Genomic DNA, 24,809 nt, shown 5'->3' on the forward strand with positions numbered 1-24,809 from the left:
CCTTGAATTGGGGTACAGAAAAGAGCAAGACTTACTTTTCCAACATAATGGAATTTCCAATCAGCCTTTTTAAATTCTTCTGAACATTTGCCAGAAGGCTAAACAAATAAATAAAAGCTGTTTGAAATCAAGGTCCAGTTTAAAGGCAATTGAAACTTTATACTGCTTACCAGCTTTCCAGTTTCCTTCAGTAATAGTATTGCCTAATAAAGTATATGGGATGTTCAAGTAGGATTAGTAATTCTGATAAGGACAGTGGCTTTTGTAATTGTACTGACAAGTGATTTCTCTTTAGTGTAATAAAATATTAATTTTTTAGCATTTCAAAATTTTGAATTGCAAGTTCTCTCCTTCCCTCATCCCTCTCCTACTTATTGATAAAGCTAGCAATATATTAAGCATGTGAAGCTATACAAAATATAAATTTCTTATTAACCATGTTTCAAAAAGTACTAACAAAATTAAACATTAAGTTAAAAATTCTTCAATCTATACTTAGTTAATCCATTCTCTCTCTCTCTCCCCCCATCAGGAAAGAATTTTCAATGAGTCCTTTGGAATTATCTTGGATAACTGAATTGAACAGAGTAGCTAAGTCTTTCACCCTGATCATGATTACAAAATTGCTATTACTATATAAAGTTCTTCTGGTTCTGTTTACTTTATTTGTATCAGTTCATACAAGTCTTTTCAGAATTTTCTGAAACTATCTCATTCATCATTTCTTATAGCACAATAATATTATCATAAAGAACTTGTTCAGCTATTCTCCATTTTATGAATAGTTCCTCAATTTCCAATTCTTTGCTACCATAAAAAAGAGCTGCTATATTTTTCATCTCTATATCTTATTTTCACCCAGTTACATGCCCCAAACAAGTATTAACATTCATTTTTTAGGTTAATATGACTTCATTTATACATTACTAAAATATTCTTGTTTAAAAGTAAACATAGCAGGGTGGCTAGGTGGCGCAGTAGATAGAGCACTGGCCTTGGAGTCAGGAGTACCTGAGTTCAAATCCAGCCTCAGACACTTAATAATTACCTAGCTGTGTGGCCTTGGGCAAGCCACTTAACCCCACTGCCTTGCAAAAAACAAACAAAAAAAAAAGTAAACATAATAGTAACCCCTCCCCCCACAAAAATATAGACCCTCATGCGAAATAAAGTAAAAGAAAGAGAAGAAAATATGTTTCAGTATGTGTCCTGATATCATCAGATCTCTCTTGGGTGGATCACATTCTTTATCTTAAGTCCATCACAGAAGTTACTTCCATATTTTTCCACAGTTGCTGTTGATGATTACAATTCCCTTCAGCCATATATTGTTTTTTTCTCTCTCCTTTCACTCCAGCCCTCTTCTAAAATGTGTTGTGGGGTAGCTGATTGGTGCAGTAGACAGAGCACTAGCCCTGGAACCAAGAGGATCCAAGCCCACATACCACCCCAGAGACCCAGCAAGCACCTGGCCCGTGATCTTAGACAAGTCAACCAGTCCCAGCACCTTGCAAAAAGGAAAAAAGAAAATGTGTTACATCTGGCTATTCTCTCCTACGATCTACCCTCTATCCCCCACATCCCCCACTTGCTCCTGCCCCTCTTCTCTCCTTTTTACTCTAGATGTCTATGCCTTATTGAGTGTGTATGCTGTTTTCTCTCTGAGCCGTTTCTGATGAGAGTGAAAGTTCCCTCATTCCCTCTCATTCCCCCCCCCTTCCATATCATTGCAGGAAACAATCTTTACAACTAGCATTTCTGATAAAGGACTCATTTCTAAAATATACAGAGAACTGAATCAATTTTTTTTTAAAAAAACTAAGCCATTTCCCAATTGACAAATGCTCAAAGGTTAGGCAAAGGCAATTTACAGCCGAGGAAATAAGAGCAATCCATAATCATATGAAAAAATTGCTTTAAATCATTACTTATTAGAGAAATTAAAATTAAAGGCACCACCGCACAACTGTCTGACTGGCCAATATGACCAGAAAGGACAATGATCAATGCTGGGAAGGATGTGGGAAATCTGGGACACTAATACATAATTGGTGGAGCTGTGAACTCATCCAAACTTTCTGGAGAGCAATTTGGAATTACGCCCAAAGGTCAACAAAAAAGCGCATACCCTTTGATCCAGCATGATGAAAAAGGGTGAAAACATCACTTATACAAAATTACTCATAGCAGCCCTGTTTGTGGTAGCAAAGAATTGGAAATCAAGTAAATATCCTTCAATTGGGGAATGGTTTGGCAAACTGTGTTATATGTATGTCATGGAACACTATTGTTCTATTAGAAACCAGGAGGGATGGGAATTCAGGGAAGCCTGGAGGGATCTGCATGAACTTATGCTGACTGAGATGAGCAGAACTAGAAAAACACTGTACACCCTAACAGCAACAACATGGGGGTGATGATCAACCTTGATCGACTTGCTCATTCCATCAGTGCAACAATCTGGGACAATTTGGGGCTATCTGTAATGGAAAATACCATCTATATCCAGAGAAAGAATTATGAAGTTTGAACAAAGACCAAGGACTATTCCTTTTAATTTAGGGAAAAAACCGTTATCTTATTATGTAATCTTGCTATCTCTTTCTTATATTTTCTTTTTTCTTCCTTAAGGATATGATTTCTATCTCACCACATTCAATTTGGATCAATGTATACCATGGAAACAATGTAAATACTGGCAAATTACCTTCTGTGGGAGGTGGGGGAGGGAAGCAAGATTAGGGGAAAAATTGTAAAACTTAAAATAAATAAAATCTTTAAAAGGAAAAAAAAGCTCATTGTGAAAAAAATCTTATATGAAATATCCTAGCCTATTCCTTACTCCCTGTACATTTCCCTTTTAACCATTGACTCCATTTTTTTCAATATATTGTATCTTCAAATTCAGTTCTCTCTTGTGCTTCATCTATAAAAGCTCTGTCTACCTTCTCTATTAAATAAGAAGGTTCATATGAGTATTATCAGTATCATTTTTCTATGCATGAATACATGCAGTTCATCATCATTAAGTCCCTCATAATTTACCCTTCTCCTCCACTTTCTATACTTCACCTGAGTCTTGTACTTGAAGGTCAAACTTTGTGTTCAGTTCCAGTCATTTCAACAGGAACATTTGAAAATCTCCTGTTTCATTGAAAGTTCATCTTTTCCCCTGGAAGAGGATGTTCAGTTTTGCTGGATAGTTGATTCTTGGTTGCATTCTAAGCATTTTTTCCTTCTGAAATATTATATTCCAAGCCCTATGAGCTGTTAATGTAGTTGCTGCTAAGTCTTGTGTGATCTTGACTGAAGCTCCAGCTCTGTGTCCTTCTGGTTGCTTGTAATATTTTCTCTTTGACTTGAGGGTTCTGGAACTTGGCTATAATATTCCTGGAGGTTGTTTCTGGATATCTTTCTAGGATCAGTGGATTCTCTCAATTTCTATTTTGCCCTTTGCTTCTAGGATATCAGGGCAATATTCCTGTAGGAATTATTTAAAAATGAGGTCAAGGCACTTTTCCTGATCAGAACTTTCAGATATCCCAATAATTTTTAAATTATTTTTCTTGAATCTTTTTTCCAGATCAGTTGTTTTTTCAATGAGATGTTTCACATTTTCTTCTAATTTTTCATTCTTTTGGTGTTGATGTATTGTATCTTGACTTCTCATGAAGTCATCGGCTTCCTTTAGCTCCATTCTACATCTGAAGGATTTGTTTTCCCTCAGAGCTTTCTTATCTCCTTTTCCATCTGGCCAATTCTGCTTTTTAAAGCATTCTTCTCCTCAATAATTTTTTAAATTGTTTTATCCATTTAACTTAAGCTGGTTTTTAACATGTTATTTTCTTCAACATTTTTGGATCTCCTTAACTAAGTTGCTGACTTTGTTTTCATGTTTTCTCTGCATCTCTCTCATTTCTTTTCCCAGTTTTTTTCCTTCTATCTCCTTTACTTGATTTTCAAAATCTCTTTTGAGCTCTATTATAGCCAGAATCCAACTTCCATTTTTCTTGGAGTCTTTAGATGCAGAAACTTGTACTTCCTCTTCTTCAGATTGAGTATTTTGAGCTTCCTTGGGATCATAGACAAAGTATTTGTCAATGGTCAGGTTCCTTTTTTTGCCTTTCTTACTCATTTCCCCAGCCTGTGCCTGGTTTTGGGTTGCTTCCGGAGCTTTTGACTTTTATTGGGACACCCTCACAAGGAACTCCTGACTACTCTCCTGGTCTGTGAGTGACCACAAGCACACCCCTCTGCCATGGGGCTGAAGTGGAGAGGACTCTGTTCTATGGGTGACCTAGACTGCCATCAGGATCTGAATGTGGTCAGAGCCACAGAGACCTGTTCTAAGGACAGAGGACAGAGATCGGAAGTCTCCCTCCTCTCCTTTACCTTCGGTGGGCTAAGCACTCAGCTGCCTAGTGGCTCCTGTTTGCTGGCTCCACAGGGTCTGCTTCTGTTTCCTGGATCTGGGCTGCTGACCTCTCTAAGTGCCTCACTGGCGCCAAGCATACTGATTGCCACGACGTCACTCAGGGCCTGTGCTTCATGCTCATTCTGGCAGACGTCTCCCTGCTGATCTTCCAAGTTGTGCTTGGTTCTTCCTGGAGTGCAGGGAGACCTCTGTCACTTCTGCTTCTGCTGCCAGCAGCCATGGTTCCCAGGTACCCTGGGGCTGTGCCCAGGAGGTTGAAGTTTCTTCATTCTGGTGGGGCTGCCTCTCTAACCCCATGGAACAGAGTCTTTCCACTATTTTCCAGGTTACTTTGGGCTGGAGAATTTCCTCACTGGATCTTTCTGTGGGTTCTGTCTCTCCAAAATTTAGTTATTCATAATTTCAAGATTTTTGAAATTTTTTTTAGTTTTCTTTTGCAAGGCAATGGGGTTAAGTGGCTTGCCCAAAGCCACACATCTAGGTAATTATTAAATATCTGAGGTCACATTTGAACTCAGATACTCCTGACTCCAGGGCCAGTGCTCTATCCACTATGCAACCTGGCCACCCAATTTTTGAAATATTTTGAAAAGAGCACCCAGGAGAGGCTTTTTTCCTGCCACCATCTTGGCTCCACCCCCAAAAGTTCTTAATATTCAATTTTTAACTTTGAGTTCTGAATTCTCTCTCTCTTCTTCCAATCCCACTCCTGCTCACTGAGAAAGCAAGGTCAAAGGGTAGACTTGCTTTGATAGTACTTTGAGCATAGTTCCAAATTGCTCTAAGAATTGTTGAATCATTTCACAACTCCTTTAACAGTGCATTGATGCTTCATTTTTCCTACCCCTCCAACATTTGCCGTTTTCTCTTTCTATCCTATTAGCTAATCCAGTAGGTATGGAGTAGTACCTCAGAATTGTTCTCCAATTGCTTTTCCAATCAGTAGTGAGTTAGGACATTTTAAAAATATAGTCAGAAATAGCATTGATAACCTCATCTGAAAATTGTTCATGTATTTTGATCATTATCAATTGGGGAATGGCTTTTATTATTTTTTTTATAAATTTGACTCAGTTTTCTATGTTTGAGAAATGAGATCTTTATTAGAGAAACTTTGTTTCAATATTTTCCCTCACAGCTACTATTCTATTTCCCTCACCCCCATTTATTTATTCTTTATCTCCTTTTATCTTGTTCTTCCTCCTCCTCCTCCTAGTAGTAGTCCTTCAGTATCCCAGAGTACCACACCAAAAGTATTTTGCATCTGACTACTCCCTCCCACAATCTTCCCTTCCTTCTATTACCTCCTCCCCCCTTTCACTAATCCCATTCCCTTCTTATTTTCCTCTATAGTATGATAGATTTCTATATCCAATTGAGTATATTATTCCCTCTCTGAGCCAATTTCAATGAGGGTAAGGTTCATCCATACCCCTCAACTCCCTCCCCACTCTAAAGCAAAAGTTTTTTCTTATCTCTTTTATGTGAAATAACTTTCTCCCATTCTATCTCCCCCTTTCCCTTTCTCATAATTTCATCCTTTTTTAATTCCATCTTTTTAATATATTATCACTTCATATTAAATTCCCACCTATGCTGTGTCTGTATATACTCCTTATAACTACTCTAATTGGTATAAATAATTTTTGTATAAATATGTCATTTTCCTTCTTCTTTGATCTCTTTGAGATACAGACCTAGTAGTTGGGTCAGAGGGTATGTACAGTCTTATAGTCCTTTGGGTTCTAAATTTTTTTCATAATGTTTGGATCAGCTAACAAATATAATGATCTCTTTCTAGGTCTTTATACATTCCAGACTGGAACTTCAGTGTAGGCTTTTGCCAGAAAGTATACAATTAAAAGTAATTTACTTATCCTAGCTAGGAAGGACATTTATGTGCTAATAAGTTCTAGTAAAGTTGTGCCAAATAGACAGCAATAGATTTAGAGCAATAAGAATATTGGGAAAAGTATCATTTTAAAATTCCCAGTATAGAATTTACAGCCACTGACCTTCTTTCTCAATTTTAGATTCTGTGTTAAGGTATAAGTACAGTCCCATTCTACTCAAATCACCAGTACCAGAAACCATGGCTATATCCATTACCTTACAAAATTCAGGGATATCATTATAAACAATAATATGGTTGTATAATAATTTGTATAACAAACATTACAGACATGTTGCATACTATTATTCCCTTAACAAATACAATTTTTTTTGTTTTTGTAAGGCAGTGGGGTTAAGTGACTTGCCCAAGGTCACACAGCTAGGTAATTATTAAGTGTCTGAGGCTGTATTTGAACTCAGGTACTCCTGACTCCAGGGTCTATGCTCTGTCCTCTGCACCACTTAGCTGTCCCACAAATACATTTTTAAATATTTTATTTTCCCCCAATTACATATAAAACAAATTTTAATATTCATTTTTAAAAGTTTTTTTTAGTTCCAAATTCAAATAAGACAGGAAAAAGGAAAAGAAAGAAAGAGAAAAATAGTATGCTTCAGGCTATCTTCAGACAAAATCAATTCTTTCTTTGGATGTTGAGAGAATTTTTCATTACGAGTCCTTTCAGATTGTCTTGGATCATTGAATTGATGATCATACAATATTGCTGTTACTGTGTACAATATTCTGGTTTTTCTCATTTCGCTTTCTATCAGTTCATGTAAGCCATTTCAGATTTTCCTGAAATCATCCCAGCAGTGACTTGCCCAAGGTCACAATTATTAAATGTCTGTGGCCAATTTGAACTCAGGTCCTCCTGACTCCAGGGCCAGTGCTCTATCCACTTCCACTGTACTACCTAGCTGCCCCCAGCAGTTATCTTCTTAAAAAATAAATTTTTGGTCACTAAAGTAGGAAGTTGCATATGAAGGTACATAATAGTAAATGTAGCTGATTACTGCACCTCACATTCCCAGTCTTTTGTAGCTCTTTGCAAAAAGAGTTATCAATAGCAATCAATAATTTAATGTTCAGTCTTTTATATTACAAATGGTAAACACATTACTACAAGGTCAGGTCTCTGTTCTAGAGTGGCACATCATTTTTTTTTCTAGACAGGAGAGAAGTCACTAATTACCATGTTGGTTTGCTTCAGCCTCTATAGAAGCAAATGTTCATTCATAATGGAATACATAAATTCAATATTGAAGTTCCTGGCTTTTGACAGCTAATGGTAGTCAAGTGTAATTTGTAATGTCTTTCACCAATTTCCCTTGTAACTACCTTGAAGTCTATAAAGTCTATTTGAGTAGTATTTTAAACTTCAAGTCATATTAAAACATATGTAACTATATAAAAACTATATATATAACTACATATGAAAATATATAACTACATATACATGAACATGCATGTATAACTATATACATATATAACTATATATTCATACATATATGAGCATATAACTAGAGGCATATATAACTATATATTTTTATTATTATAACTATATATACACACATAACTATATACATATATATATCAAACTAGAGTGAGAGAGAGAAAGACAGAGAGACAGGGAGAAGTAGAGAGATAATAAGAGTATGTTCAATATATTACCCACAACCATAAGCCCAAAGGAAAGATGAAACATAACACTCACCTCCTGAGAGAGAGGTGATGATCTTAAAATGTAGAAAAGACAATATATTTTTTGGACATTGATAATATGGGAAATTATATTGTCTGACTGAACAGCCATGTATTGAGGGTTTTATTTTTGGATTTTTAAAATTTTCATTTACTAAATTTGGAGGGAGTGAAAAGGGCTAAAATAAGATAACACCAAAAATTTATCAGAGAGGTGAAGCAGAATGAAAAGCAGAATAAAAATTGAGAAGAGACTTGGAAATTAAAAGACCATCATTAACTTTGGAGAGAACAATTTCATCCAAATGATGAGGCTGGAAACCAAATTTGTAAAGGGTTGAAGTATGAGACAAGAACAAGTTAGAGGCAGTTTTTCCCCCTATCAGTTTGTCCAAGAAAGGAAGGAGAGATAGGAGATGATAGCTGTGGGTTGATAGAAGGTTTTTATTTGTTTGTTTTGTTTTGTTTTGTTTTTAAGGATGGGGAAGCTGGAAATTTTGAAGGTATTGAAAAAGGAACCAGTATATATAGGGTGGGTGAATCAACAATTAAAGAGAGAAGTGATGACTGAGTGGCAATCTGCTAGAGAGGATGGTCAAAGGCATTTGTAAAAGAGGGTAAAACCTGACAATGAGAAGCACATCCTCATTATTGTAGACCAAGGAAAGGAGGTAATAGAGGAAGATGAAAACACAGGATTCACAGATGAAGAGAAAGGGAGAAAAAGGAGTTCACAACAAATAGCCACCAATTTCTCAATAAAATAAGAGATGAGATCTTCAGCTGAGAAGGTGGAAGAGAAGTGGTAAAATTTAAGAGAGAGAAAAGGGTTAGAATCACTCTGTGAAGAGTGAAAAGAGGAATCAGTTAGTAAGGAATAAAAGGATTGTTTTGCTTCAGTGATGGGCTAAGGGTAGTTATGACAACAATAACAAAAATAATAATATACCTCAATGTTTCTCCTTCTAGATTGGGAGGATATTTTTGAGTACTATCTCTTTATTTAGTAGTTATAGTGGACATTCTACCACCACCACAACCACTTCCCACTAAACTCTTGGCAACCTCTGCAGTTAAGTTCCCAGATTAAATGACTATTGCTCACAACCCTGACCTGTAAGAAACCTGATGCACAGGGCCAGTGGGGTTTGGAGGAAAGGATTCCATGTGAAGCTTTACCCTTCTAACATGCAAACATACCCTGTGTTTCTTCATATAGCTGAATAGTGTGTTCCATTCTATTTTTCTGAGATCTTAACTCCAAGTTCAACTATCACTTGTTCTGGGACTTCTAGGTGGCCAATTCATTTGCCTGAGTGCCTCAAGTATCCATACTCCCTTTTATAATCTTCACTGCCTGACAAAAGGGAGGCAAAAGGCTCCCTAAAATTTCTAATTTTCTGTTAAATAATAGGCACTTAATAAATGTTTTCCCATCCATACAAGCTTTTATATCATCTTTCCATAAGAATATAAATTCAAAAACAGCTAGTCTAATTTTTGGTATTTATATCACCTCAGCCTAGGGATGGTAGATAAAATCTTGATTGATTGACTCTATGGGTCCTAGAACATGGTCAATTTTTGTGAGTTTCTTCAATATTTTTAAAAGTATCATCTACTTTTCCCATTCAAAGTTTTATCTGATTCAATTTCTTCAGTACCTGATTCAAATCTATAATTTCTTTCTTGCTCATACTTATATTTTTCATATTATGGAATTGTACTTTTCTAATTGCTATTTTTTCTATTTAATAAACACATTTTATCTTAAAATTCTCCTCATAGATTCTTTTGATATTATAAATAAGAAACTTGTCACTGAAAAGACTACTCTAATATTATTTGATTTATCATCTGCCTGTTTATATGCAAAAAATTGAGTTACATGGTTTTAAAAATGAGTTAAAAAGATATGGTCCTGTATCAGGAACTTTATAACACATGAGTAATTTGCTTTGCTATATAAACAAGACCTGAAAAGGTCTGTAGCGTATTGCAGGAAACAAGTATTAATAGTTAAATTTTGATAAATTTTCAGGGAAGTGTTAAAAAAATAATAAATAGTATTTACCGCAAATCTGAATTTGTTTTTTCCAGAAAGCTTAGCTGTTTATTCAGTAGCTCCATTTCGCATCTTTTCTTTTTAATTGCAATGCGTAATTTCCTTATCTCATTTGCATTTGAATTGCGGGCAGCAAGAACAGCATCTTAAAAATAAGTAATAACATTTATAAATATTTCACAATTGTCAAAATAATCTTTCTAATGCATATACCTAATTATTTTCTCTTTCTTTTTCAAGAATCTTTCATGAATAAAATCTAAGCACCTCAATTTAATTTTAAACCCTTTTATAATTTAGGTCTCATCTAACTTTCTAGGATTATTTCATACTATTCCATACTATATACTTTATATTCTAGTCAAGGTGGTGCATTTGCTTTTTTCCCCTGAAATCAGTGAAGATTTTATATAGACTTTTCTCTATTTTTGGAATTTACCTCTTCACCTCTGCCTAGATACAATATGGTACAGTGGAATAGAGCATGGACCTGGTCTCAGTTAAAATCTAGCCTGACGCTTATTAGCTTTGTGACCTTGGTTAAGTCACTTAACCTCAGTTTCTTCAACTATTATTAGTACCTACATCGCAGGATTGTTGTGAGGGTCAAATGAGATATTTTTAAAGTGCTTAGCATAGTGCTTGACAAACAGTCAGTGCTTAACAAATGTTTGTTTCCTTCCTTAGCTTCTTTAAAGATTCAACTTAAGTATCTAGGAAATTTTCTCTGATCTTTCTAATTGTTAGTGTCCTTTCTGACCTCAAATTAAACTATCTTTTTAATTAATATTTTGTTTTCCTATTATATACAATAGTAGTTTCTACCTCTCTTTTTTGGTAAGGTTTTGAATTTTACAATCCCCCCCCTTGCCCCCACCCTCCCACAGAAGGCAGTCTAACAATCTTTACAGTTTTTCCATGCTATACATTGATCAAAATTGAATGTGTTGAGAGAGAAAAATCATATCCTTGAGGAGAAAATAAAATATTAGAGATAGCAAAATTATATAGTACATAAGACACTTTTTTTAAGATTGAAAGTAATAGACTTTGGTCTTTGTTTAAACTCCACAGTTCTTTCTCTGGAAGCAGATAGTATTCTCTGTCACAGATACTCTAAAATTCTCCCTGATTATTGAATTGATGGAATGAGCAAGACCATTAAAGTTGATCATCACCCCCATGTTGCTGTTAGGGTGTATGATATTCCTCTGGTTCTGTTCAACACACTCAGCATCACTTCATGCAAGTTTTTCCAGGCTTCTCTGAAACCCCATATCTCTTGGTTTCTAATAGAACAATAGTGTTCCATAATGTACATATACCACAATCTGTTCAGCCTTTCCCCAATTAATGGATGTTCACTTGATTTCCAATTCTTTGCTACCACAAACAGAGCTGCTATGAATATTTTAGCACATGTGATGTTTTTACCTTTTTTCATGATCTCTTCAGGATATAGAACCAGTAGTGGTATTGCTGTGTCAAAGGGTATGCACATTTTTATTGCCCTTTGGTTCTATAAATTATCATCTTTAATCATCTAGTTACATATATCATCACCCACTATAAGGTTAAGTTCTTTGAGGTCAAGTATTGTTTCTTTTCCATATCCCTAGTACCTATATAATAGGTGCTCAATAAATATTTGTTGAATTGAATTAAATTTTAGAAAGAACAAAAGCACTGAAAATTCCCTTTCAAAACATGAACAAAATTTTTCCCATAAAATATGCTTAATTTTTACAATTGAAATATATTTTTTGCCACCAAATATACCTTTTATTTCCTTGGTAATGTTTCCTGGAAGATGCCATAGAATAAAACGCAGTCTGCTGATTTCTATACTTTCAATTTCTAGAAGATCAATTGTGGTCTTCCTCATACATTCCTGAAAATTTATGAATGTTTGAGAAGCTAAAACAAAAGGAGTAAAGGGCAAAACAACAATGTTCCACAAATATTCTCATAAATCTAAGTTTCTAATTTTTATTGACATGCTCCCAAAAGATCATAGAAATATGAGGAAAATGTTCCCATTTATTTTTTTAAATTTAAGTCAATGGGGTTAAGTGACTTGCCCAAGGTCACACAGCTAGGTAATTATTAAGTATCTGAGGCTGGATTTGAACTCAGGTCTTCTTGACTACAGGACCAGTGGTCCATCCACTGCACCACCTAGCTTCCCCCCCTCCATCTATTTTATATAAAAAATTGCATTAGATCATTATCTCTTTTGAAGTATGTTGGTGATTTTTCTTATGTCCTTCAATTTTGCTGAGGTTATTGTCTCAGAATTTTTGCATATTCTCTAAGATTTTCAAAGTAAACTATTATATCAACAACAGATAGGGATGGTTATATCTCTTTTTAACTATGATTATTCTTTTTAATTACTTTCTCTTGTTTTTAACAAGTAAGAGAAACTAAGACCATTGCAAGCCTTGACCTGGGAAAGTGGCTATCGCCCACAATATCTCTAGTCTGGGTCTGGACATGAATTTACGACAATCAGGTTGAGTAGAAAAACATATCCAAACATGCAAGATTGGGATGTGAAAATCTACCAACTTTATTTTTGTAAATTCAGACTTTTTATAGCAAAAACTTATCTCAGGAATGACTGGTTAAAGGAGACCCAGTTTCACAATTTCCTGGGTAAATTTACAATATTTGTTCTTAGAAATCTTCATACTTCTCTATCAGAAAAACCTTTTACAACCACCTCCAAGATCCACAGATTATCCCAGGTCAGGGTTCACTGGAGACCCAACAGATCCATACAATGAACAATAATACATACATATCTTTGATGGAAAAGGTCACCAAGGATATGTGAATATCACTCCAAGGGGCTGGCCCTTTACAGTAGCATTGAGTATTTTGCTAAATCCTGAGACAGCTTGACTGCAACTTGACTTGCATTCAGGAAGAAATAATTGGAGTAGGATGGTGGAAATATGTCTGAATCAGACTGATACTACTAGCTACAACAGTCCCTTTGAGAACCATTGAGACATTTACCTTCTCTTTTTCATCTCTCTAGCACCAGTGGCAACTGGTGGATGATTTCTTCAGGACTTTTTCTATTTCTTTTTTCTTTTTAGGTTTTTTGCAAGGCAAATGGGGTTAAGTAGCTTGCCCAAGGCCACACAGCTAGGTAATTATTAAGTGTCTGAGACCGGATTTGAACCCAGGTACTCCTGACTCCAAGGCTGGTGCTTTATCCACTACACCATCTAGCCGCCCCTGACTTTTTTCTATTTCTTTAAGTCATTTTTAACTGATGACTTGTCTCCTATAAACTATACTCAATTACATATGACCTCAGACTGTTAAACATCTGAATATAGGGATGAGTGCAAAGTAGAACAATAATAACTTAATCTCTGTTAAAATTTTTCCTAACCAAAAGTTCTGAGGAAAGTAGAAAAAATTTAAATGATTTTAATTCATGACTTTATAAATTTCTTAAGAGGCAGAAATATTTTGAATTTGGATATCAAGGCCCCCACACCCATACCCTAGGCTAAAATCAGAGCACCATTTTTACTATCTGTAATAAGACTGGGACTGGGGGTTACATGCTTCTCCCTCCACCCCAAATTCCCTGCTTTCACAAAGATACAGAGTTAGAATCAAGAATGAAATTACCTGATAGGAGGGAAATAGATGTAACCTCACCTAGCTAGTCATACCCACATTCCTAAAATGGGGAGCCAAAGAGAAAACACCTATGATTTTTGTCTTTCTTCTATAGCCAAACCTCACCAGATAACTCTACCAGTGACTATGTGGGTAATAAACAAGATTCACACACTGCTTCTGTTTCAACATCCACTGTTCTTCATCCTATGCTCTCTCATATTTCTCCTCTAACTCCTGGATATAAATATAGCATCCTTTCTTAAATTTACAGAATGGTTTTATATTTTATAAAAAATTTTTGAATGTTATTTTACTTTTCAATTACATTTAAAGCTTTTTAACATTCATCTTTTTTTGTAAACTTTTGAGTTGAACATTTTTTTACTTTCTTCCCTTCCCTCTCTTCTCCCTGTCCCCATGACAGAGAGCAATCTAAGTTACAGTGTACAATCAAGGCATATCATCTTAATATATAGTGTTGCTTCCCCCTTTTCCTTTAACCTAATCTGATTTTTTTGGAACAAATTTCAGCCTTTCAAACCTATATTCCAAGTTAATAGTATCTTTTCATTGAGTCTCAGTGACAGATTTTGGTTCAAATTTACCTCTTTGTGTTTAGATCTACAGTTCATCTTAATTATTATGTTTTGAAAACTCTCTCTCTCTCTCTCTCTCTATATATATATATATATATAGACATGTGAGGACATACATATGAATAATAAATACAGTGGATATTTTGGCATTGTTTATTTAGAAAGCACAAGCACTAGAGAGTCTTTGAAAATGGTTTGTTAAGCCATCTCTTTGAATATGAAGAACATAAATAATGATGATGATGATGATGTTTGTCCCTCATTCTCAAAGAAGACCATAACATCAGGGAGGGAAGGTTGGAAGTAGAATGAAATGGAAATTGCATCTAGACTATACAGGGCCACATGCATTCATAACTTTGCAGCAGAGCTAGTGAAGACATGGAGAGATGCCCAGAAAATCATATTTCTAAGAGGTCCAAATTTATTATAGTTGTTAGACTGAGATCAAAAGGAAAATGACTAAGGAGATAGTGCTCCAGACATTTCCTTTTTAAAATATAATTTGCTTGGTGTCTTTTTTTATAATCTTGCCTAAATTTCCCATATAATTCTTTCCCTCATCTCTTCCTATAAGCCATACAATATAACCAATGTTATATACAAAAAGAAATAAATATTAAGAGAAAGAACAATGAGTAAAAGCCATCAGTATACTGGAAAAAATCTGCATAACTATAAATATTCCATACCTGTGGATCTCCCACCTCTTCATAAGAGGGAGAGATGTGTCTTCTCTTTTCTCTTCTTTCAGGCTATGCTTGTTTTTTGATAATTTTGCAACATTTACTTTTGCTTGTTTTATAGTGGTCATTCTCTCCATTTACATTGTTGTAGTCATTAGTATATTTTTATCTTGGTCCTGCTTATTTTACTCAGCATCAGTTCATATAGATCTATTTATGCTTCTCTGTTTTTATTAGTCATCTTTTTTTTTACAGCACAGTTTATCCATCCTGAATCAAATGCTAATTTCTAATACACTACCAAGAATCTGTATGTATGTATGTATGTATGTATGTATGTATGTATGTATGTATGTATCTATCCCTTCTGCCATGGTGTTAGGAGATTAAGTGAACAATATTTGTTACATGATTCAATTCCTTGTTATTCATTTTTCATTTTGTTTTAATTAAAATGTCTTTTGTTTTGATTTCATAAATCATCTGGTACAATCTGGCACAGAGTCATTGGAAAGAGGCTCAAGGATATGGATTTGAGTAGATCCTTCCCCAGAATATAACTGAGAACCTGAAATGTTTCAGAAGCTTAAGAGTCTTATGGGAAAAGAAAGGGGCATGCAACATGTAATGCACAAATTAAAAGAAAGTCACCTGTCCCAAAAATTCCAAATAAAAATAAACAAATGAAAAAACCCTAAAATGTTTATGCGTAAAGCTGTTTTTTAATTTTTAAAACTGAATATGACTAAGACATTGAAAGAACATAGCTATGTGGGTAGAAAACTGGTCTTGGATTCAGCCAGAAAGAGCTTGGCTGAAGACTTAACTCTAAAACATGAGACCCTGAACATAACCTCAGTGCTTCAAAAGTTAACCTCCAAGAACTAACTAAATCTTTAAGCTGCAGATTAATTGCTGAGTTGCCTTGATAAACAGGGTATCCTCACAAGGAGTTTCCTAGACTAGTGAAATTATAGGTCTAGTAAAAAAAATATTGACTCTGTGGTCTATCCCTGAAAAAAAGCTTGTATACGCCCAAAATATTATAGATTTTTCAAATTCTTAAGAAAAGAAATACCAAACAGAAAAAAATTATAGATGGTTTCCAGCCTGGCAAAGTATATTCCTTGTGTGAAAATTTCTACAGTATGCTGTCATACCAGATTTATTTTTTGCAAAGAAATTATGTATTTTTTGGTTTTTCTATAAGGAGGTAAGACTACAAAGTAAAGAGACTATGTTGTGTGGATAAACTTTATGGAATAAATCCCATAGCTTTTTAGTTATATCTTATGTAAATAGTAAAATTTTCCTAGATTATGCAAATAATATGCTTCACTATTTCAGAGTAGAAAAGATTTTCATGAAACATACCAGCTGACACCCCAGTGCTACCATAGGTTGGTAATAAACAATGCAAGTAAAGAAGTTGGTGATTTTTTCTGATTATAAAACTAGAGTAATATAATTCATATTAAATTATTTTCAAGATTTAGGAATTTTAATAATTAGTAAATTTTGTTTCATCTTCATTCAGCTTCCAAACTCTTCTCCCTCATCCCATTTATGCATACTTTATAGCTAACCTCAAATGCCATTTATTCCAAAATTCCTTTCCCAAGCTACCTAAGTAGTAACAAACTCTCCTCTCAGGGACCACACATGCATTTCACTTGGATCTCTTTGTTAAACTTATAAAACATTTTTTTTGTATTTACTTATGTTCCTGGTAGATAAGTTTTATGAAGACAGGGAGTGTTTTATCTAATATTTTTAATTCTCCTAATGCTAAGTATATTGTTTTTACATAGTATGCATTTGAATATTGAACTACATCTGCATCAATAACATTTATAGATTTCACAATACCAATTTTTTAACTGCTTCAGCAACATCTTCAAGAACAGTCTTGGCTTCTTCATTGAATTGAAATTTTTCATTTTTCAGAGTTTTTTCTTAAAAAAAAAATAAAATCCGTGGATTATTTCTACATGTAATGCAATATAATTTTGACTACTGGTACTTACATACCTTCTAAAACAGAAGGTTTGAACTATAAACATTATATTTTAAACTTTATTTTTATAACACACAAAGGGGTAACCATCATGTAAACTCAGAAATTTTTGTTTTTACAAGACAGTGGGGTTAAATGACTAGTCCAAGGTCACACAGCTAGGTAATTGTTAAGTGTCTGAAGCTAAATTTGAACTCAGTTCCTCCTGACTCCAGGAACGATGCTGTACCCACTGTGCCACTTAATTGCCCTCATTCTAACCTTCTTGCTGTTCCACGTCTCCCTCTGTCTTATACCTTTTAAATTACTTTTTATTCTCACCATCATCTCTAAGTCAAATCTTCCTCTTTTTTTCCCCCAATATGTTATTGTAGTCTCAGTTGTCTACCTTCATTCTAAAGCCTGTTAATTGACCAATTCACTCTTGGTTCCTCCAACCTTGGCTGCTTTTCCCTCCAGGGTGATTTCCACCATCTGCTTTCTTAGTACTTTATTTCATGCCTCTGAACAACAATGCAAAAAATCAAAATGTCAGCTGGGCTCACTACAATTTCATATTATTTAATATTAACTGATCCACCAATGAACTTGCTTATTAGATTCCAGAGAAAGTTCTAAAATGAATCTTTAGAGAATCACCATTTTAGAAAAGGGAACAGTGAGAACAGAGAGCCATATAGCTTCATCCAGAACAGGTTGCCCCAAACTAAGCTTATTTCCTTTTTTAATATGGTTACTAAACTCTTAGATTAGATGAATACAGCCTATTTTACCTAAATTTTGAAAGCAAATATGCTGATGAAATACTTCATACAACTCTTTTGGAAAAAGATAGAGAAATATGGACTGAGTATAGTGTAATCAATGGATTTGGACTGGTTATCCAGATTCAAAGAGTTGTTGCTGATAGGTCAATGTCAACTTGGCAGGAGGTCTCCAACAGAGTGATCCCAGAGAGATATGTGCATAGCCCTGTGCTGTTCAAGATTTTTTATGCATGATTTATATAAAGCAATATTTATGTTCATCAAATTTGCAAATGACACAACCTGAGAGGGATAACTAAGGTGGATGAGAAAGTCAGGTTTTTTTTTAAAAAGACCTGGAAAAACTGAATTGGATCTAAGAAGATGAAATCCAAAGGGGATAAATGATAGTGATTTTATCCTTGGGTTTAAAAAATCAACTTCCCAAATACAAGATGGGGTTAAATAGCTATCTGTCTGATAAAAAATATTGGGACCATATAAGTGGACCATATAAGAAAGAAGAAAGGAAAAGAACCAGAACGAGAAAAACAAGAACAAGAAGCAGCAGCAGGAGAAGAAGAAAGAGGAGGAGGGAGGAAGGAGGAGTGGGAGGAGGGGGAGGAGCTAATGTTAACTAGTGTTATGGTTAAATGAGTCATTAGAATAAGGAGATGATAATGGATGACATTTATGCCAAGTAGGTTCCCTAAAGAGATCTGACCTTGGGTAAATGGCCTATAAGGGAATTGAAGGGTTTGGAGTGGGAGTTGAGTGAACCACACTAACTACATCTTGTATCTCAATTCTGGATCTCACTCACTTTCCTTTCTCCTCAATTATGGATCTAGTCAAATTTCTGTCCTGTGGAAAAATACTTCATTAAGTTGTGGAAATTGGGACAAAACTTTATTCCATTGCTTGAATCTAACCCTGTATGATTGGGAAGCTGAACTACTTCTACCTGCTGCTTAGGGATGATTAGTTAAGGATCTAGGGTATGCTGATCAGAAACTCAGTCAGACTTGAAGACTGATACAAGTTTTTTTCACATTGTACATCTCAAGCAAACCATATGTTTTATCTGAAGACTCCATAATGATCAATCAGTTATTGTTTGCATGTTCCTTTGATTGTTTACAGATACTTGGGAGGAGTGGGACACTTCTTTTTATGATTTAAGGGAATTGTACTTTTTACTCTTCTCCTACCAATTTGGAAAATCCCTAATCTTTCCTCCAATTAGAAACTGGAATATTATATCCTTATGTACCCTAAGACCCTCACTGTAGTATAGCCCACTCTCATTGTAATATTCATTTTCTCATTGTTAACAAATCAGTGTTGATTGCCACCCTAAGGAACACCTGTTTTTTCAAGGCATATAAATTGTAAGCCCATCTCCACGAGGGGTCTTTGATCTAAGAGAAAAACAATCAAATGGCCATTCTTTTATTAATATACATACTGAATTTATTTATAAAATAATTTAATAACCCAGAAATTATGTCTCTTGAACCTTTTGAAATATCATATAATAAAAAAATGAATTTCAGCAACTTGGAAGCATCTTAAAGACAGAGGCTATCTTAATTTTCATCTTTGTATTCCCCACTGCTAAACACATAGTAAACACTAAATATTTTTTGAAAGTCATTTTATTAGTCAATCAGTCAATAAGCATTTACCTACTTGCTTCCTAAAAATACTAGTGCTAGGCACTATGCCAAGCACTAGGGACATAGAAAGACAAAAACAAAACCAAAAAACCAGTCCTTTGCTTTCAAGGAGGTCTTCATTAAAATGGGGTTGGAAAATGGGGGTGGCAGGGTGAGGAAAATATCATGAGCACAACTGTGTAAAAGCAAATTATATACAGAAACATTGGAGATAATCAATAAAGAGAAGGTATGAATGGGGATCATGAAAGACTTTTTTGTAGAGGATGGGATTTTAGGTAAGATCTGAAGGAAAACCAGGAAGCAGAAATGAGGAGGAAGAGCATTCTAAGCACAGGGAACAACCAATGAAAATTCTTGAATTCTGGAGATGGAGGGTCTTATGCAATGAGGATGGAAGCCATTTTCACTGGTTTGCAGAGTAAAGTATAAAGAAGACTGGAAAGATATGAGGGGGACTAGATTGATCAAAGGAATTTGAATGCCAAAAAGAGGATTTTATATTTGATTCTATTGGTAATAGGAACCCACTTGGAGTTTATTGAAAGGGGTAAAGTAGAATGACTAGATCAAAGCTGAGTTTTTTTTTTTTGGTTATCTTTCAGTCATTTCAGTCTGACCCCATTTGAAGTTTTTTGGCAAAGACTCTGGAATGGTTTGCCATTTTTTCACCAGTTCATTTTACAAATGAGGTAACCAGGGCAAACAAGTAATTTGTCCAGGGCCACACAGGTAGTAGATATCTGAAATTAGATTTGAACTCAGGGGCTTCTTGACTACAGGTCAGGTACCATATCCAATGTACCACTCATCTACCATCAGATCTAAAATTTAAGAAGATTAATTTAACAGTTGAGTGGAGGAAAGACTGGAGTGGGGGAGAGAAAAAGCAGGAGACCAACCAAATATCTGATTATTGCAGTAGTATAGACTTGAGGTGATGAGAACCTCTACCAAAGTAGTGTCAGTTTCAGATGAGAAAAAGGGCTAAATATGAGAAACTTTATGAAGGTGGAAATACTAATTGAATATAGGGGGTCAAAAGATTAAGGAATATATAAAACAGTTGTCAAAACTGTTTGGTACTAGCTAAGAAAGAGAGTATTAGATCAGTGGAACAGATTAGATAGAAAAACAACAGTAGTAAATGGCTATAGTAATCTACTGTTTCATCAAACACAAAGACTCCAACTTTTGGGAAAAGAACTCACTACTTGACAAAAACTTATGGGAAAACTAGAAAACAGTATGGCAGAAATGAGGCTTAGACCCACACCTCAAATTCTATAACAAGATAAGGTCAAAATGGATACAGCACTTAGACATAAAAAGGTCATGCTGTAAGCCAATTAGGAGAACAAGAAATAGTTTGTCTGTTAGATCTATGGAGAGTGAAGGAATTTGTGACCAAACAAGGGATAGAAAACATTATAAAATGCAAAATGGATACTTTTGATTACATTAAATTAAAAAAAACTTACACAAATAAAACCAACGCAACCAAGATTAGAAGGATTGCAGAAAGCTGAAAAACAATTTTCATATTTAGTGTTTCTGATAAAAGACTAATTTCTAAAACATATAGAGAACAAATAGTCAAAGAAAATGAACAGGTAGTTTTCAGATGAAGAAAGTTAAGTTTGCTATAGTCATATGAAGAATTTCTCCAAATCATTATTAAATAGAGAAATGCAAATATCCTAGAGGTACTACCTCACACTTATCAGATTGATTAAAATGAAAAAAAGGGAAAATGATCAGTGTTGGAGAGGATATGGGAAAACTGGGACACTGGTGCACTGTTGGTTGAGTTGTGAACTGAACCAACTATTCTGGAGAGCAATTTGGAATTATGCTCAAAGGACAATAAAACTGTGCGTTCCCTTTGATTCAGCATTGCTATTACTGGGTCTGTATCTGAAAGAGATAAAAAAGGGAAAAGACCCACATAAACAAAAATATTTATAATAGTTCCTTTTGTAGTAACACAGAATTATAAAATGAGGGGATGACCACCAATTGGAGCATGAATGAACAAATTATGGCATATAAATATGATGTAATATTATAGTGCTATAAGAAATCATAAGCAGGCAGACTTCAGAAAATCCTGGAATGATTTGTATGAAGTGATGCTGAGTGAAGTGAGCAGAACCAGGAGAACCTTGTACACATTAATAGCAACATTGTGATGATCAACTATGATAGTCTTGGTTTCTTTCAAGAGTTCAGTGATCAAGGATAATTCTAAAAGATCTGTGATGAAAAATTCCATTCACATCCGAAGAAAAAAGTATGAAGCATGAATGAAGAACAAAGCATACTATTTTCACTTTTTGAAACTTGTTTCATTTTTTTTTCTCATGTTTTTTCCCTTTTAGTTCTTATTCTTCTTTTACAACATGACTAATATGGAAATATATTAAACAAGACTGTACATGTATAACCTATATCATATTACTTGCTGTCATGGGTAGAGGGGGAGGGAAAGGAGGATGGTAGAAAAATCTGGAACTAAAAAGCTCACCAAAAGATAATTGTTGAAAACTAACTTTTCATGTAATTGCAAAAATAAAATAAAATTCAATAAAATAAAATAAAATAAGTGTAAGGAATCAAAGTTGACACCCTGTTTATGAGTAGAGGTATCTAGGAGAGTATTGCCACCTTCAACAGTAAAAGTGAAGTTTGGGAGGGAGGAGGGCTTTGAGAGAAAGATAATAAATTGGATCTTATCTAATAGGAAGTTAGGGATACTAGACTAGAAGATAAGAGATTAGGGTTAGAAAGTAGATTTGAGAATCATCAGTTTAAAAAATATCATGGAAACCATGGGAACTGATGAGATTACCAAGTGAAATAATAGAGATGGAGAAAAAAGGAGGACTCAGGCCAGAGCCCTGGATCAGGGATGGTCCTAGGAACATGAAAAACTCTTTCTACTTTACTTAGGAGCCTTGGAATAGAAGGCAGTGGATCCAATATGGCAAGAGTCCCAAGGGTTTAGAACCAAAAAGGCCCTCATTTCAAATACTGTTTCTGTTTCTGTGCCTTATTTGTTATCTGACTTTGGGTAAGTCATTTATCCTTTCTGGGTCTTGATTTCCTTCTTTTTGTAAACAAGAGAAAGAAGGAGTAGAGGACTTCTAAGATCCCTAAGCTTTTCTAAAAGGATGGAGGAAAGCAGGGAGTTTTGGTATCAACCTTTCCCTTGCTCACTCCCCATTTTCACTCTAACCATTGTGTCAACAGAATCTAGAAACTCCTTACCGACTTCAAAGAGCTTCTCCAACACTGCTAAGGCCACTGAAGAGCCCAAGGAGAGAGGGCAGAGACTATCATCCATGGCTACAGAGAAAGGAGTTGACTAGTGCTTAGAAGTCTGGGAGAGTTGCCATGGTAACAGAGTGGGGAGATGTGTGGTGCAGGAACAGAATTTCCCAGCATCCCCCGGGGATGGCAGGAGGCACTGAAGGAACCATCCCAGGTAAAAGTAGAGAAGACATGCTTAAAGTGGTCTGGTCCTGACTCCTGGCAGCCTAAGCCACCTTCTAATACAGTCTCTACTGAGGAGCTCCTTCTGTCCTTGTAAGGGTCCACTAGGAATGCAAATGTTATCCAAGTTTTCACATGTTTGCTTTATAAAAGCTCACTAAAATTTTATAATAAAAAATAAAATCACTAATCCTCAAAAATCTATCAGTCATCCACTTAACTTTTTTGGAAAAGAGAAATTTTCACAATATGTAGATCTGAAAGTTAAGGTTTCTGACTTCTATGCCTGACATAGTTAATTCTTCAACTCTGGCTGACACCCAACTCTCACTTGTGGCTCCAAGAAGCTTTGTATGTTTAGCAATCACACCTCAACAAAACTGTCTTGGCAGATGGGCTAACCCAATGGAGAGGTAACAGACTTCAGACCCCTCAGTGAATTAGGAGAATGTCTACCCCAAGCACATGAAGACTTCCCCAGCAGAACAGGTGGGTGAGAACAATTTGTTCCAGTGGTCATGAAGGTGACTGAAGTAGGTGCTGTGGAGCCATTAGGGCTTGGTCAGACCTCCACTCCATCCTATTATGTTGCTTTTGTTTTGCCCTTGGAATTCTATGAATTGGAAGAGAAAGTAAGATTAATGACTTTGAACAAATTTGCCTCACTTAAATAATTCACACCCAAGTCAAGACATTACCCCATGATACCATTGGTCCTGTTTGAAAATAAAGGACAATGACACAATTCACTGAATTTAGGGTTCTCAGGGCTATGCTGTCTTAACATCTGCTTCACAGAAAAAACATATAGGTACTGGTAAATGGTAAAAAGTTGACTTCCAAGTTTTTACTATAGAAGAATTATCATAGTAGCAGTAATGCAGAGAGAGAGAGAGACTTAGCCCTTGAGTCAAGGCTTGAATTCAAGTCATGCTTCAGATACTTATTGCCTTTGTGAACTTAAGTAAGTCCCTTAAATTTCTAGGGGAAATTTTTTTTAAATTATAAAATGAAGAGATTTTATTAGTGAAGTAGTGTCAAATTCAAATCAAATCAGGATCCACTAAATGATACATAAGGGGTACATATTGACTTAGAAAATCATATTAATGTTATCTATGTTTTATTGTAGTTTTATATATTTTGTTAATTATTTCCCAATTACATTTTAATCTGGTTTTAGCCTTACTAGAGAATATTGTGAATCACACAATTTGATCCTGGTGGAATAGATGATCTTTGAGATCCATTTGAGTTGAACTCTAGTCCTATAAGCCCCCAAGAGTTTATGGTTTAATAAAGGAATGAGATAAATATCAATAACTACTGTGCCAATCATGCGGAGTGTGCATGTACTTGGATATCACAGGTAAACACCTGATGTGCTCTAGTGGCAAGTGTGATTAACCCAAACCCCAAGGAAATGGCAGACCTCTCCACTATCTTTGCCAAGAGAAATTCCAAATAGGGTCATAGAGTTGGACACAACTGAAACAACAACTTGCAGCTGGGTGGCATAGTGGATAGAGCACTGGTCTTAGATTCAGGAGGACTGCAGTTCAAATCTGGCCTCAGTTGCTTGACTCTTACTAGCTGTGTGACTTTGGGCAAATCACTTAATCCTGATTACCTCATATCCAGGGCTATCTCCAGTCATCCTAATTCATATCTGGTCACTGGATCCAGATGACTCTATGGAGGAGAAAGTGAGTCTGATGACTTAGCACAGTATCCCCTAACTCAAATCCAGTTCATGTGCTTGCCATGGTATCACTTCTCTAATGCTGTGGTCTTCTTGGAAAATGAAGGACAACCATTATCAACAGCATCATTATCATCACTAG

At 35.2% G+C, this 24,809-nt stretch overlaps 1 protein-coding gene across 1 annotated transcript in view; it reads right to left on the reverse strand.

Moving 5' to 3' along the window:
• The window catches only part of CCDC175 (coiled-coil domain containing 175), a 105,951-nt gene extending 83,114 nt beyond the window's left edge, over positions 1 to 22,837 (reverse strand). The window contains exons 1-4 of the mRNA XM_074235919.1: positions 22,741 to 22,837; positions 16,898 to 16,983; positions 11,878 to 11,989; positions 10,108 to 10,243 (exon numbers count right to left, since the gene is read on the reverse strand). Of these exons, the coding sequence (XP_074092020.1) occupies positions 10,108 to 10,243; positions 11,878 to 11,989; positions 16,898 to 16,983; positions 22,741 to 22,816 (410 nt within the window). The 5' untranslated portion in view covers positions 22,817 to 22,837. The remainder of the gene's footprint in view (positions 1 to 10,107; positions 10,244 to 11,877; positions 11,990 to 16,897; positions 16,984 to 22,740) is intronic.
• Between the last annotated feature and the right edge of the window lie 1,972 nt (positions 22,838 to 24,809).

This window comes from Macrotis lagotis, chromosome 4, assembly GCF_037893015.1.
Source record: "Macrotis lagotis isolate mMagLag1 chromosome 4, bilby.v1.9.chrom.fasta, whole genome shotgun sequence".
NCBI classification, from domain to species: Eukaryota; Metazoa; Chordata; class Mammalia; order Peramelemorphia; family Peramelidae; genus Macrotis; species Macrotis lagotis.